The sequence below is a fragment of the Sapajus apella genome, unplaced genomic scaffold (genome assembly GCF_009761245.1).
Source record: "Sapajus apella isolate SASKATOON/1434 unplaced genomic scaffold, GSC_monkey_1.0 scaffold288, whole genome shotgun sequence".
Classification (NCBI taxonomy): domain Eukaryota; kingdom Metazoa; phylum Chordata; class Mammalia; order Primates; family Cebidae; genus Sapajus; species Sapajus apella.
Genome location: NW_022437228.1, coordinates 79,607 through 94,063, shown reverse-complemented (window position 1 = coordinate 94,063; position 14,457 = coordinate 79,607). Strand labels below are relative to the sequence as shown.

At 46.3% G+C, this 14,457-nt stretch overlaps 2 gene segments (V, D, J or C); both read right to left on the bottom strand.

Moving 5' to 3' along the window:
* Positions 1 to 5,940: 5,940 nt before the first annotated feature.
* On the bottom strand, positions 5,941 to 6,526 carry LOC116545562. The segment is given in 2 exon segments: positions 5,941 to 6,280; positions 6,412 to 6,526. Coding segments are annotated over 2 exon segments (378 nt in total).
* A 4,458-nt stretch (positions 6,527 to 10,984) lies between these two features.
* LOC116545561 lies at positions 10,985 to 11,640 on the bottom strand. The segment is given in 2 exon segments: positions 10,985 to 11,394; positions 11,517 to 11,640. Coding segments are annotated over 2 exon segments (435 nt in total).
* Between the last annotated feature and the right edge of the window lie 2,817 nt (positions 11,641 to 14,457).

Here is a 14,457-nt window from a genome sequence, read left to right as displayed (position 1 = left end):
TTCAGGCCCTTCCTCCTCTGTTTCATGAAAGCTTTTACAAGTACCTCTGCCTCTCATGGCTCTTGACATGGCAGGTTGACCCAAACTTCATCTGTTCTTTTTTCTTCAAATTTTTTGTTGCCTCAACCTGTTGCTTTTCTATTATTAGTTTATATAGAGACAGCAGAAAAATAAATCATCACACTTTCACACTGTTTCTCCAATCTACCACATGCTGTGGCAACACTCATTTAATGATGTAGCTTTCAACTCTGCCCCTTCATGTCCTGGTACCCGGTGAGTGATCTCAGTGAGTGGTGAGAGTGTCTCTGGAAACCAATCCCACATGGAAGGTTTCAAATAACATAAAAATATTCATCTGCTCCATCAACTATTACTTAGAGAACTTATGTTGGTGGAAATTTTTCTCATCTTCACACTGTAGTTTAAAATCAAGTCATAGTTTTCAGCACTGAATTAGATTGAGAATTTAAATTTGTTTCTGTTCATATATATATATATATATATTTTTTTTTTCTTTTTGAGACAGAGTTTCACTCTTGTTACCCAGGCTGGAGTGCAATGGCGCGATCTCGGCTCACCGCAACCTCCGCCTCCTAGGTTCAGGCAATTCTCCTGCCTCAGCCTCCTGAGTAGCTGGGATTACAGGCACGCACCACCATGCCCAGCTAATTTTTTGTAGTTTTTTTAGTAGACACGGGGTTTCACCATGTTGATCAGGATGGTCTCGATCTCTTGACCTCATGACCCACCCGCCTCGGCCTCCCAAAGTGCTGGGATTACAGGCATGAGCCACCGTGCCCGGCCTGTTCTTATATTTTTGAATGAGAAATTGGGAGTGACCGAGGCAGAGAATATAATACTGACTGCATTTCAGGTACAAATGTGCAGAATAACTTCATGATAATAAAGTTTCTTCTCAAATGTTAATATTTATAAACATATTCTGGTGAGTTTGTTAGAACAGATTATTGGGCACCAAAAATGTTTCTGATTTAGTAGATTTAAGATGGGCAATTGCATTTTTTAAGAAGCTCCCAGTTAATGTCAACACTAAATGAAATAGCTTTTGATCTCCATAGACAAATCTATGAATGAAGATGGGTTTTTTAATATTGCTTGAATAAAATGAGTCTTCCTGGTAGTGGCGGGTCTTTGAGTGTCACTGTGGTTTATACATTTTGGAGCAGAGCCTCTTTCTCTCATTACTCTAGGCAGAGAGGGAGACAGGACTCACAGGCTTGGAAAAGGCACACTGGGGAGAGGACCACATCCTGGGAGAGACCAGATAAAACACCAGGCAATGAAGCACTGCGTCGAGAGTGGGGCAAGGAGACTCTCTCCCCATTGTGGTGTTTATCTTTTTCACCATCTCACTTTATCTCCTGCTGTTGAAGGCTAAGGCACTCCGAGCATAGGTTTAAATCATTGTGGATATGACACTATTCATATACAGTGCATAGTAATACTTATGCTCATTCTGGGCCCCTGTGAAGACAGCTTTGTTTGTCTCCCTGGAAGGCAATCAGAGACCCCAGAGGGGCGGTTGTTCATCCTGTAGATAAGTTTGTGGGGGGCCCAGCCTGGTGTTTGCTGGATCAGCTGGGGTGGTGACCTGTAGAGACTGACTGAGCTAAGACCACATGACTGTCCCTCATGTAGACACAGACAGTGATGGCCCTGGGTCACCACGGTCTCAGGATCTGTCCCTAAAATTCATAAGAGAGACACAGTTATTGCTATGGCGATGAGGATCCACCTTCACTTAGATTTCTGTGTGACCCCCATGGATGCAAAGCCCCTTTCCCTGACCTGAGCCATAAGTGAGGAGGCGGAGAAACAGCATCATCCAGGCCACCCACTATGGGGACACTCAGGAGACCTCAGCATCTTCAGGCTTCTCAGCTAGGATTGCTGTTCTTGGGGCCTTTTCATGTCTCCCCAGACCACCTAACTGAGGTTATTTATACAAATCAGCTTCCCCTTTTTTTCCTGTCCCAGTGTTTATCCTGCTGTCCCCAGGAGAGGCCTTGAGAGAGGCAGATGATGGGATCTCACACTGACCCGTGGCCACACAGAGACAGACACTGAGGGATGTGGGCTGACATCTCACCAATTTCAGTGCCCTACGACCCACTACGGAGCCCAGTCCTACATTTCTTCATCAGGGTATCTGACTACGGCTCAGTGCCTCTTCAGCCCGGCTCCCTCCATGTTCCACAGTCATTATCCAGGATTGCAGAAATAATCCTAGCCTCAGTCCAAATTATTCCTGGTGTTGTCTTGGTATAACATGGATTTTATGGCAAATGTGTTGAGGAAGCTTTGCAATTATCAGCTATGTTCATAAATAAATTGTCATAATTTTCAATCAAATCTGATATTGTTTCTGTTGAGTGGGGCTTCATTAATTTGCAAGAATGAGAAAATGAGTTTGGGCTATGTTCTGTGTCTCACACTAATTCATTCATTCTCTCTCTCTCTCTCTCTCCCTCTGTCTCCCCCCTCCCTCCCTCTCTATTTCTCTTGCTCTCTTATCTGCCTCCAGTAGCAGTGGTTGTGGCGGGAAGCGGGGAGCTCTAGGAAGCCATTAGCTGTATGGAGTAGCTTCAGTGGAACTGCAATTTTGAGGAGAAATGTAACAAGATCCCATGAAATTATGAAATTCCTCACAACATGAGCTATAAAACGGGAAAACATGCTCTTCAGCAGAAATAGAAATAATGATGTATATAAATTGGTTGACGTGAACATCGTGAAGCAATAAAACACCCTTTAGTGCCTGTGGAGCAGAGGGAATGGTAAGGTGGGAAAGAGGACTTGGGAGGTAAGAATGAGTAGGAGTGGAAAAAAAAAAAAAAAAAAAAAAAACTTAAGACCTAGACATTGTCGATGACAGAGTCAGCACCATGTGGCCCAGGCCCAGGACTCCGGAAAGGGGGTGAGAAGGTGGTAGAAAGACAGAGATGACTGATCCCGTGTTCCCAGATGGTGGGAGCAAAAGGCAATGCAAATCAATCTTCCTGTCGTGTCCTCTCTCCAGTCCCCTAGGGGAAACTCCTTGAACAATGAGTGAGGAGGGTGAAGAGAGGAATCCAGGACATGGCAGGGAAGTCTCTGGAGCTCTGCTTGCTGAAATCTAGTAGTGGTCATGTAGACCCTCCCCTCTCCATGTTTCTGTGGTCCCATTCCCAGGTAGCTGTGTAGCTTGAGTTTCTTCATGCGGATTTGTTCCACCGTCCATCTGTCCCTGCCTGGATGTCAGGCTTGGACACTGACTTCACGAGGGCGGAAGATGACGTAGAAAGCAAGGGTGTGCATTAGAGCCCAGTGCTCAGGTGGCTCCTGGGCACCCAGGTACAGAAAAATCCCACTTCAGTGAGGTCACTGCTTGCCTAAGTAGGTGAAGACCTGTAGCTTATTTTCCTATGTGGCCTGGCTGAGCACCCTCTCAGGACCAGTCTCACAGCACCTGCTTCTGGCCTCAGGACCCACCTCCTCCAGCCCCTCCAACACCACCCAGCAATCCTGGAAGGACATCCTGACCATTGCACATGGATCTTTCTGAGGTCACTCCCAGGGCAGTGGAATGAATAGGTCACCTCTGTGGTGTTAGAGACTGGGACATTAACTCTTTTGGGTTACCAGTGACATCCAGACAGCTACATACAAGGTGTGTGTCACAGCAATTATGTTCCCAGATATTTCAGGATTGCCTGCCATTTGAGTTTGTTTTCACTAGGTGCCCGGGGTCATTACCAGTTTATGACCATTTTTAACCAATCAAGGCTTAGTATTCCCAGGGGTTTTTCACCTGGTAATAATCCTTCATGGGTGATTTGTACATGGCTGTTGTTGTTGGTAGAATCTCCTGTTAATTTTATCAGCTGTTGTTGTAGAGGGTGTAGCTGTTGATGTCTGTCTGACAAAATAACATAAAACTGACAGGGAAAATTATCTTCTTCTTTTTGTTACTTCTCTGCATTCCCATTTGCCCTTGAATATTAGTCCAGAAATTTCTCATTTTCTTCTGACTCTGATATGTTCAAAAATATTTTCGGTATAGGTCTAGTTATAATTTTTAAAGTAGGAGGATTCATATAAAAATAACAGTATTATATTCTGAACTTCTCTCTTTTCTTAGGAGGTTCTCCTCTGCTCCTGCAGTAAACAAAGAAACAAACGAACAAGCCCTCAAGACTTCTTACCTAAATTGGCACCCAAACAAGCTTATTTAAGGGCTTATTGGGGGAAGGGTTTATAATGTTTATAAGAATATATTTGCCCAATGTTACATCAACCAAAGAAACAGAGGGAAACTGTTTAAAACTAACTGACCTAAACCTGAGAAAGTAAACCAGTGATGAGCCTGACAGCATGTCCTTAAAGAGGACGGGTCACTCTATACCTAGAAATTCAGGAGCTCCTCAAGACCACCATCTCAACAGAAACAGAAACACAACTTCCTTGAAGTTTCAGAGTTCGGGGAGTGACCAGCAAAGACTAAGCACAAAGCATGGACGTGAGTGAGCCAGGAAGGGGCCATGCATGCTGGACTTCTGTGCTACTTGTCATCCCACGAGCAACCCAGAAGACTGTGCTTCTGGGGACAAAATGATTTTGCTTGCATTGGAAGACCAGTAAGAAAAGGGAGTATTTTCAGTGACTCTGTAAACATAGACCAAGGCTTGAGCATGAGAAGAGTTCAGGCAGTAGGCCGTGATGGACACAGTCTCTGGACCTCACAGTGGGGTTCATCGTCCCCAGGCTTGTCTATTTTCCCTCCTGCCCCCAGAGAAAATGAGATGTTTGTGGAAATCCACTCCCTCCCTCTCGGCTAGCTCAGTTCCTATCTGATCACCGATTCAGGAGCCTGAGAGGAGATCTGAGGACAGAGGAGGTTGAGGAAGGAGATGCCCTGAGTGTGGGCCCAGGAGGGTCCTGGAGGGAGCAGCTATTGGGAACAGGCACAGAACTCTGCCCTAGGGCCTCTGTGGAACGCTGAGAGCAGCAGGCTGCTGAGTCTCATCAGTGAGCACAGGGTGCATCTCAGCTTCTGCCAGCCTGTGGCCAGTGGGGCTCACCCAGCTGTGAGGAGTCCTCAGGCAGGGCCTGGGACAGTTACCCATTGCCTCTGCTGGTCACAGGCCCATCGTGGGTGTCTACAGGGGTCCTCAGGCTTAATGCTTGAGAACTGGCATCTGCAGTGAAGGAAGTCTTGTGTGAGGGGGGGGTGTTGTGCCCTTAACCTGTGAAATTTGACATCAGTTCAGGAATTTGTCATCAGAAAGCACTGCAGAGTAATTCCAGAGAGCTCTCTCCCTGCATGTGAGGGAATTCATTCTGTGGAGGGCAGTGGGGGCCTCCCCACAGTCTCAGACACAGAGCAGGTTCACATTCTCCTATCTTCACATGTGTCAGTTGTCTCTTTCTCTCTTTCTAGCGCAGCCAAGCACATGCACCACGAGAGCTCTGTGCACATGGAGGTGATGGGAGATGGCTGAAGTCCATTAATTATGTGACCCTATGAGTCAGGGTGAAGGCCTTCTGTCTCCAGGAAAGTTATCAGTTGCCAACATTGTACGGGGAGCTTGCAAATGTTGAATATGAACAAAGGTACTGACGCTGGTGACAGTGATTTCCCTATGAATCCACCTGTGGGCAGCTCTACAACCTGGAAACTTAAATCCCGTCAGGGGACAGGTGAGTGTCAACAACCATAAATGATCATGTGCAAACTCTATTGTTTCAAAAGCTCCTGAGAACATATTTGCACACAGGGAACATTTGCTGTGAATTAGAACTCCGAAATGCCTAGGAAGGTGAAACATTTAAATACAGGGTTAGGAGACAGCCCTCTGAACTGCGAGTGAGGCCAATAGGAAGAAAGTAAAGACAGGGCAGATCAGCCAGAGGTTTTTGTCTCACTTCCCCTCTGCCTGTGTCACTGTGGGTTACACGAAGCTGCTCCCACTGCCATGGTCTGACCCACAGTGGTAATCACTCTCATCCTCTTCCTGAATGTTCTTGATGGTCAGGTACCGATTCAGTCTGGAGCCTGAGACTGAGAAGCGATCAGGGATTCCATCCCCCTTGGATCCTACAATCCCACCAGTGCCCACTCGCATCACAAACCGGGGACCCTTCTCTGGTCTCTGTTGGTACCAGTCCACCGCATAATTACTGTAGCCGCTGCTCAGGGTGCAGGTGAGTGTGACCGAGGCTCCCAGGGAGGCCGATGTGGAGGCTGGCTGAGTCAGCACAGGCTGGGAGAGGGACCCTGGAAACACAGACACCTATGAGGGCTCCTCTTGGTGGGTGGCTGATAAGCTGTTAAAGGAGGAAGAACAGGGGTGGGGAACAGGGGGCTGGGAGGTGGGGGTCCCTCTGGAGGCCCTGTCCGTTGCTCACCGTGGCCTGTGAGGAGACTGAGGAGGGTGAGGAGCAGAGGGGCCCAGGCCATGGCGGAGATGCTGCAATGCTGTGTTCTCCAACCTCTCAGCTGCGCCTGAGCCCCCAAAGCCTCTTATTCCTTCAGTGTAGGACTGGGCAGGGGCATCACCTTGCATGCAAATCTGGTCTGTCCTAGGGCTGGTGATTAACAAGGGCAGGGTTCAGAGCAAGAATGCAGGTCTCTTAGGATTCAGAGTTTGCCTTCCTCTAGTGGCCAGGCGCTGCCTCACACTGAGGGCTCAGACAAAGTCTCCCTGGGCCCCTGCTTCACCTGGAGCCCAAGTGGGTCTCCTGGAAATTTCTCAGGCTCAATTTCTAATGTCTCAGGAATCTCCACAGTGCTTCTTTCCGTTTGGGGTCCCACAGTGGGATGCAGTCACTAGATCAGTTCATCCTGGAGCCCTCCCAAGGCACCTGTTCCAACTTTTGTTATAGGACAGGCGAGCCCTTTAACTGGTATTCAACGCATACAGAAGATGTGTCCACACTTGCAGATGACCACCTTCTCACTGTGTCCTCATCTCATTTTATGTCGTCCATGTTTTAATATCCTCCTCTTATAAGGATACCGGTCCGTATACTCTCATTTCATCTTAACAACTCTCTGTAAGGCTCTGTCTCCCAATACAGTAACATTGGGGGTTAAGGCTTCAATGTGAATTATGGACAGTTTAGTCTATAATGATCAGTAAATACAGTACTTTTTTAATTGATGGGAATGAGTTAGAATAGAATAAACATATAAGTGTGAAAAGGAAAAAATTATGAATATAACATTTTATATATTTTGACATTTGAACGAGTATATTTTTGTCATAAAATACACACAACATAACATTTGCATTTTAAATCACTTTTAACTGCAGAATTCAGTGGTGTTCAGTACATTCACAATGTAATGCAATTTTCGGCATGGTGGGTTGCACCTGTAGTCCCATCTACTCAGGAGTCTGAGGCGGGAGGCTTGCCTACGCCCAAGAGTGTCAGGTTGCAGTGAGCTATCGTTGCAACACTGAACATTAGTCTGGGCAACAGAGCAGGACCCCATTCTCAAAAAAAAAAAAGTGATGCAGTCATCACCATTATTAATTTCCATGGCTTTCTCATCATCCCAAATGGAAAGTTTCTATCCTTTAAACATTTATTTCTTATCCCCACTCCCCTAGCCCCTGGTAACCAGTGGAAAAGGTGGAGATTGAAAAACTGAATGAAGGAGAACTCAGGGCTCTAGGACATGGTATAGAAAGAAGCAGAGCATGACCCGCCCATGCTGGCTCCTGGGAGATGCTGCTTGAGCAGGTGAGAGTTGGCTGTGGCTGTTTCTATCCCTGAAAAACCACATTGATGCAGGCCGCCCACTGTGGGGTGCAGTATCAGGTCTCAGCAGTCTAATGGCAGTGCGTCCTGTGATTGCACCTTTCTCCCCCACAATGAGTCAGAAATAAGCACTGACAGCCCAGGACTTTTGCTGGGGCACAGGACACGTAATTCATTACCACTTCCTATGTGTATTCTCCCCACAGTCACGTTTCCTCTAGAGACTTCCGAAATATCCTGCTGTCCGTCCAATTTCCTCATGGTGGTCAGGGAGAATTTTGTCAGTAGAACATTGATACTGCTTGCCAATATGCTAAAGAGAGTTTGAGTCTATGGGAGAAAAAGAGATTGTACATAGTTTCGACATCTACTACTATTCATGTTGATTGTGTGCCATTCTTTTCTGGAATCAGAAATAACTATGGACCACGTGCCCTCTATTTTATGTCTTGAAAAATTTTTCTTCATATTTGGTAGCACTGTCTGATGATGCCACATGGTTTGGACTTTTGAATGAGAATGTTTGATCATTGAATACACACACACACACACTCACATGCACACACACTCACACACACACCCAGAGAGAACAGAGAGAGAGAGATCTGTGGACAGTTGAGCTAGCACAGGCTGGCCTAGGACACAGTGAGTAAAGAGACAAGCCAGGAAGAATAGAATGAGCCAACACTTGTACTTACATGCCAGGAGGGTAAGACAGTGAGGGTGCCCCTCAGAGTCCTTATATTTGCCCCCGAAGGACCTTCTTGTTCAGTGATTGAACTGGAGGCAGATCCAGGGCATGAAGAATATGCCTCCAGAATTGAACTGCCTGAGTCCTCAATTATGGGGCTGACAGTGTCTCTTCCTAAATTTTCTCTTATTCTCAAACAGGTGTCAGATCACACTTTTTCATCAAACGTGAAGTAAGTAAGGATCACATTTCAGAGGGGACTCTGCCTGCTCACGTATGTGAGAGCCAGTAGAGTATTTTCGTTTCAGGACCAGTCCCACAGCGCCCCCTGCTGGCCTCAGGTCCCAGGTCCTCCAGCCCCTCTGACACTGCCCAGCTCTCCTGGATGGGCATCCTGACTATTACAGATGGATCTTTCTGATGCCACCACTCAGGACAGTAGAATGGTTGTTGTTCTCCAACGGATTTGAGCTGAGACATCATTTGCCTCTTGGTCACTGTTGATCTCTGAGCTGCCCAATACATACAGTATTGTGCCATCCTTATTGTTACCAGATATTTCATTATAACTGGGCATTCAAGATTTTTTTCCAGGTTCCTGGAGTCATTATCAATCCAGCACCATCTAAAACTAAGTTGAAGGCTTAAAATTCCCCCAGATTACTCCATTAGTTCTGACCTGTTAAAAATTCTACCTGTAAGGCCGGGCGCGGTGGCTCAAGCCTGTAATCCCAGCACTTTGGGAGGCCGAGGCGGGTGGATCACGAGGTCAAGAGATCGAGACCATCCTGGTCAACATGGTGAAACCCCGTCTCTACTAAAAATACAAAAAATTAGCTGGGCATGGTGGCGCGTGCCTGTAATCCCAGCGACTCAGGAGGCTGAGGCAGGAGAATTGCCTGAACCCAGGAGGCAGAGGTTGCGGTGAGCCGAGATCGCGCCATTGCACTCCAGCCTGGGTAACAAGAGCGAAACTCCGTCTCAAAAAAAAAAAAAATTCTACCTGTGTCTCTTCCACAGTTGCTCTGAGTATTATCAGTTATTGTCGGTGTGAGGCTTTACTGCTAGATTCCCCGACTCTCACGGCACAGGCTCTGGAATTTGGTGTCTTTTTTGCTAGGAGAAGAGGATGTTGTCCAGAAAAACTGTCTTCTGCTCTTGCTTCTCACTCTGGGTTTCTCTTTGTCCTTCGTTGTTAGCTTGGCACTCGTTATGTTCCTGTGACTCTCTGACATCATAAAGATTTCTGAGTCTGTTTTTAAATTGCTCTGGGCATGGGGCTTGATATAAATATACTATAGCTACAAACAGACCCTCCTCTTTAGAGGTCTTTCTTCCACTCCTGGTTAAGGGGTCCCGGTGGACTTTCCCCCCGCCACACTCACACATGTTGATCCCTGATCAAGGTTATCTGGTAAATGTTTCATAACTGACAGTGAAGAATAACAGGATGGTTGGGAAATGTTCATGAATATTGAGATCACCTGTGATAACGGAGGTTGGAACCATAAGCTCTAGGCCCAAAGAACTCAGGTTTATCCAGGGCCATTGCAAACAATTGATTTTTAAAAACATACAGAGCAAGAATAACCAGGATTTGAGAGATTAAAGAGGGGAAATTGAGTATGTGTGGTTCTGAGAACCGACTCCCGAGAACCATGGGGAGCTTACATGCTATACCGGAGACTTCAGAACATCCTTGAGGGTGTAATCTAAGAAGAAAGACAGAACTCATCTCTCCACAGTTTTGCTGCCCAGGAAACAAGAACAGCTGCACCAAAAGGAGGGGGCACCTGTGGGCCAGGTAGAAGACGCCTGGATCTCTGGGTCACACAGGCTGGATTCATCTTTCTTCTTGTCTCCACCCCATCCACACCCACCATGTATGGGCAGCTTCTTTGGCTTCAAAAAACAAATTAAATTTGTTTGCATTGGGAGACCAGTAAGAAAAGGAGTGATTTTCACTGAACCCGTGCGCTGCTTTCAGTAGCACAGGTGACAGCAGAAGCCCTAGCATGAACTGGTGTTGGTCACAGGGATAGAGGAGGGATGGGGCAGTCAGGAGGAGTGGGGGTAGATCTTTCTCTCACTTCGCCATGGAATTGAAGCCCTTGGTGACATAAAGTCTGGGCACAGCCGTGTGACAGTGATAATCAGCCTCATCCTCAGGCTGGAGCCTGGAGCTGGTCAAGGAGGCTGTGTGGAGTAGAAGAATCGGGCTGGGAGCCCTGAAGATCCATGACTGCTGACTTAGGTCACGAACTTAGGAGCTCTCTCTGGGAGGGAGGTAGCCATTTCCATGGGAATGCCCAGTGTTTCTGCTGCTCCCATGCAGGAAAAGCTGACCGTGTGATCTGGACACTGGTTGTAGCACATTTGGACAACAAGACAGTATTTCAGTGTCATCAGGTCGTGTTGTTTTGTTTTGTATTTTCTGAGACTTCAGAAAGAACAAATGCAAAATTGAGAGGAGCCTTTTACAACTCGAGTGTACTTACAAAGACAGTTTGTGTCTAGGCAAGTTATTTTAAAATTTGAAAATTTTCACAGAACAAGAGCAAGAAAGGGTGAGGTTTTTGTCCCACTTCCCCATCTGTGTGTGTCACTGTGAGAAGCACTGCTGTGCCCAATCATACAGTAATAGTCAGCCTCATCTTCAGACTGGAGCCCAGAGATGAGTAAGAGCCCTGCGTTGGCAGAGGCATCTTTGGATCCAGAGAAGCGGCTGGGGACTCCAGCACCTTGGTGCTTATCTGAGTCTGTGTGGTAGTACAGGAGATACCTGGGAGCGCTCTCTGACTTCTGCTGGTACCAGTATATAGCTTTGCCACCAACACTTATGTCACTCCTAAGTGTGCAGGTGAGTCTGGCTGAAGCTCCAGGAGATCCAGAGAGAAAGGCTGGCTGAGTCAGCACAGGCTGGGAGAGAGAACCTGGAAATGCAGACACTCGTGAGAGAAAGGCAGGGATGAGGGTAAAGCTTTTCAGAGATCTTTACCAGAAGGGCCAGAGTCGGGCTGGGTGGTTGCCCCTGGTCTCTGAGGTCTGTTCCCACCTGTGCAGTGAGAGATGATCAGGAGGAGGAGAGGAGTCCAGGCCATGGTGGACACAGCCCATGCACCCACGGTGGGACTGGGCTGCCCCCGGCCTCCTTTTCTCGCCACCCTCTGCAGAGGAGGAGCTGCTCATGCAAATGTGTTTCCATCCATTGGCTGCTCAGCCCCTCCCTGAGCCCTGTGGCTGGAGCTCAGCTCACACTGCTGTCTGAAGAGGAGGTAGATTTGCATTCCTTCCTGTGAGGGCCCAGGGAGGAAGCATCTGTTGAGACCATACAAAGGCTGCTGAGTCCTCATCAGTGAGCACAGTGCCTTAGCTCCAAGGCCTGGATTTCTTTGAGTGGATGGTTCCTACGGAGCATCTGAGTATGAACCACAAGGCAGTCTCACAGCCTCCCCATGCTGGTTGGAGGACACAAAACTCTGTGGTCCAGCTGGTCTCTGCAGCTCACCCGTCACTATTCAGAGATCCATGGTCTGATTCCTGGACACTGATTCCGTCATGCTATGCACGATTACTGTGATCTCCACTTACAGAAGAAGTCTTGATCCACAGGGTGTGCACATAAGTAAATATACAAATTTTAAAGGTGTCAGCATCCACAAAGTATGTTCTAGAAAAATCTAATTGCCCACTGTGCCATCAGTGTGGGCATCACAGTAAAAGGGTCAGCTGAGGAGCTAGGTTGAAGGACAGGTAAAGGCTGTCCAGGAGAACAGTAAAAAATAAAAAATTTCAAAAAAAATGTGTGACATGTTAAAAGCAAAAATTCAGCAAAAATTATATATACAACGATTTCACATATTTTACAGAGATTTGACTCAATTTAATGCTATGGGAAAATTAATAGATTTGGCAGACTTTTAACGGTGAACAGTACGACATATTTTTCTGCTTAATTAAATTAACCATTATATCCTAAGTAAAATGTCATTTTCTGCAAAGTTGTTCCATATTTTCTGGTCAAGAATTTGTCCTAGATATTATACAATGTGTTTGTATTGTGATATCCCCACGTGAATTTTCCACGGGAATCAGACCACGGATGGGTGAACAGTGATTGGGAGCTGCAGAGAACAGCTGGGCTCTCAAGACTTTGGGCCAAGGAGAGGTGTGTGTAATATACACATTTTTATATCTATCTCCTTCTCTTGCTCAACAAATGCAAAGGCAAATGTTCTTACGTAATATTTTCTATTGAATGAACTTGGAATCTTGAACAGAAAATGTCCAGAATTCAGAACAAAAAATTATTACCTTGACTTCATATCTACAACTCTTTCTGAGATTCCAATGTAGGTGAACTCACATGTTATTTAACAAACATACATGCAGTTGGTCTTCAGTTCAAGGCAGTGTTTGGGCTCTGTAGATACAGCAATGACAAGAAAGAAAACAAAACCTATAGCAATAAACAATCCCTATTCTCAGGGAGCTTGGATATCAGCAGTGGAACCACCGTGAATAAAGCCACCAGCTGTAATGAGATGTCTTCATGTGGCTGACCCCACCCTGACAAGTTAGTCACCCTGAGGATTTGAAGCCGTGACTGACAGCTGAGAGACATTCATTTCTCTAATTCTGAAGAATTCATTGAATTGTTCTGAAGTTGACGATGTTTTTGACAATGTATGCTGTAAATCACCCTGTGTCAACAGGAGGCGGTCAGTCTCCTCGGACTAACGAATGTTTGGAATCTTACTGAAGGGCAGAAATAAAACAAAATATTCCCATTCTCCAGAAGAATTCCTAAGGAGAACCAGAAAACTGAGTGTGAGGAAGAAACTTGGTCATAGATAACCTCCTTCCTGCTCTGTTTGTGATCGAAAAGAGCAGCATAGACACCATAGCGTGGAAGCCTGCCCTTGGAAGGAGACGGGGAGAAAAAAGGTGGAGAGTGGGTGGATAAGAATGCGTCAGATGGGGCTGGGTCTCCTTCCCTCAGTCAGATACAGAACCCTGACTTTCCGCTGCTTTCTAGCTTTTTAATTGACCTTTACTCTCACCCATCACCAAGGTAAGCACAGGCACCGTGACCCATAATAACACCTCAAAACTCTCTTGCCTCTGCTGGGTCTCAGCCCTCACTTCCCTGGACCCCCAAATCAGGGCTGCACACACTGCAAATCACTGTGTCTCCAAATCAGGAACCTAACCCTTGACACCTCCCCTCTCATGGATTCTGACCTATTTCCGGAAATGTTTGATCGTGCGCTTTAACAGCAGCCGCTTCCATGTACAGGGGTGTCATTCCTTGTGCTACACTCTGCCCTGACCCTCAGTGCTTTCGCTCAATAGAAAGTAACCGCATTTCAACTGACACAAAAACAAAAAATCAAACACCACATGTTCTCACTCATAGGCTGGTGTTGAACAATGAGAACACATGGACACAGGAAGGGGACATCACGCACTGAGGTCTGTGCTAACCCAATGCAAAGAAACTAGAACGTTGAAAAAAGGTTAGACGAAATGCTAACTAGAATAGCCAGCTTAGAGAAGAACAAAGACGACTTGATGGAGCTGAAAAACACAGCACGAGGACTTCGAGAGGCATACACAAGTTTCAACAGCAAAATTGATCAAGCAGAAGAAAGGGTATCAGGGACAGAAGATCAAATGAATGAAACAAAACAAGAAAGCAAGAGTAGAGAAAAAAGAGTGAAAAAAATGAACAAACCCTCCAAGAACTATGGGATTATGCATTGGGTTAGAACATGGTCTTTTAACTCAGAGAAGTTTGTTATTACCCACCTTCTGAAGCCTGCTTCTGTCAATTCGTCAGATTCATCCTCTGTCTTTTTTTGTTCCCTTGAGGGTGAGAAGAGGTGTTCTGTTCTTTGGTGGTTTCATTCTTTTTGCGCTTGTTTTTCCCCCAACTTCGTGGATTTATCTTCCTTTAATCTTTGAAGTTGGTGATTTCAGGAGTCTCTGAGTGG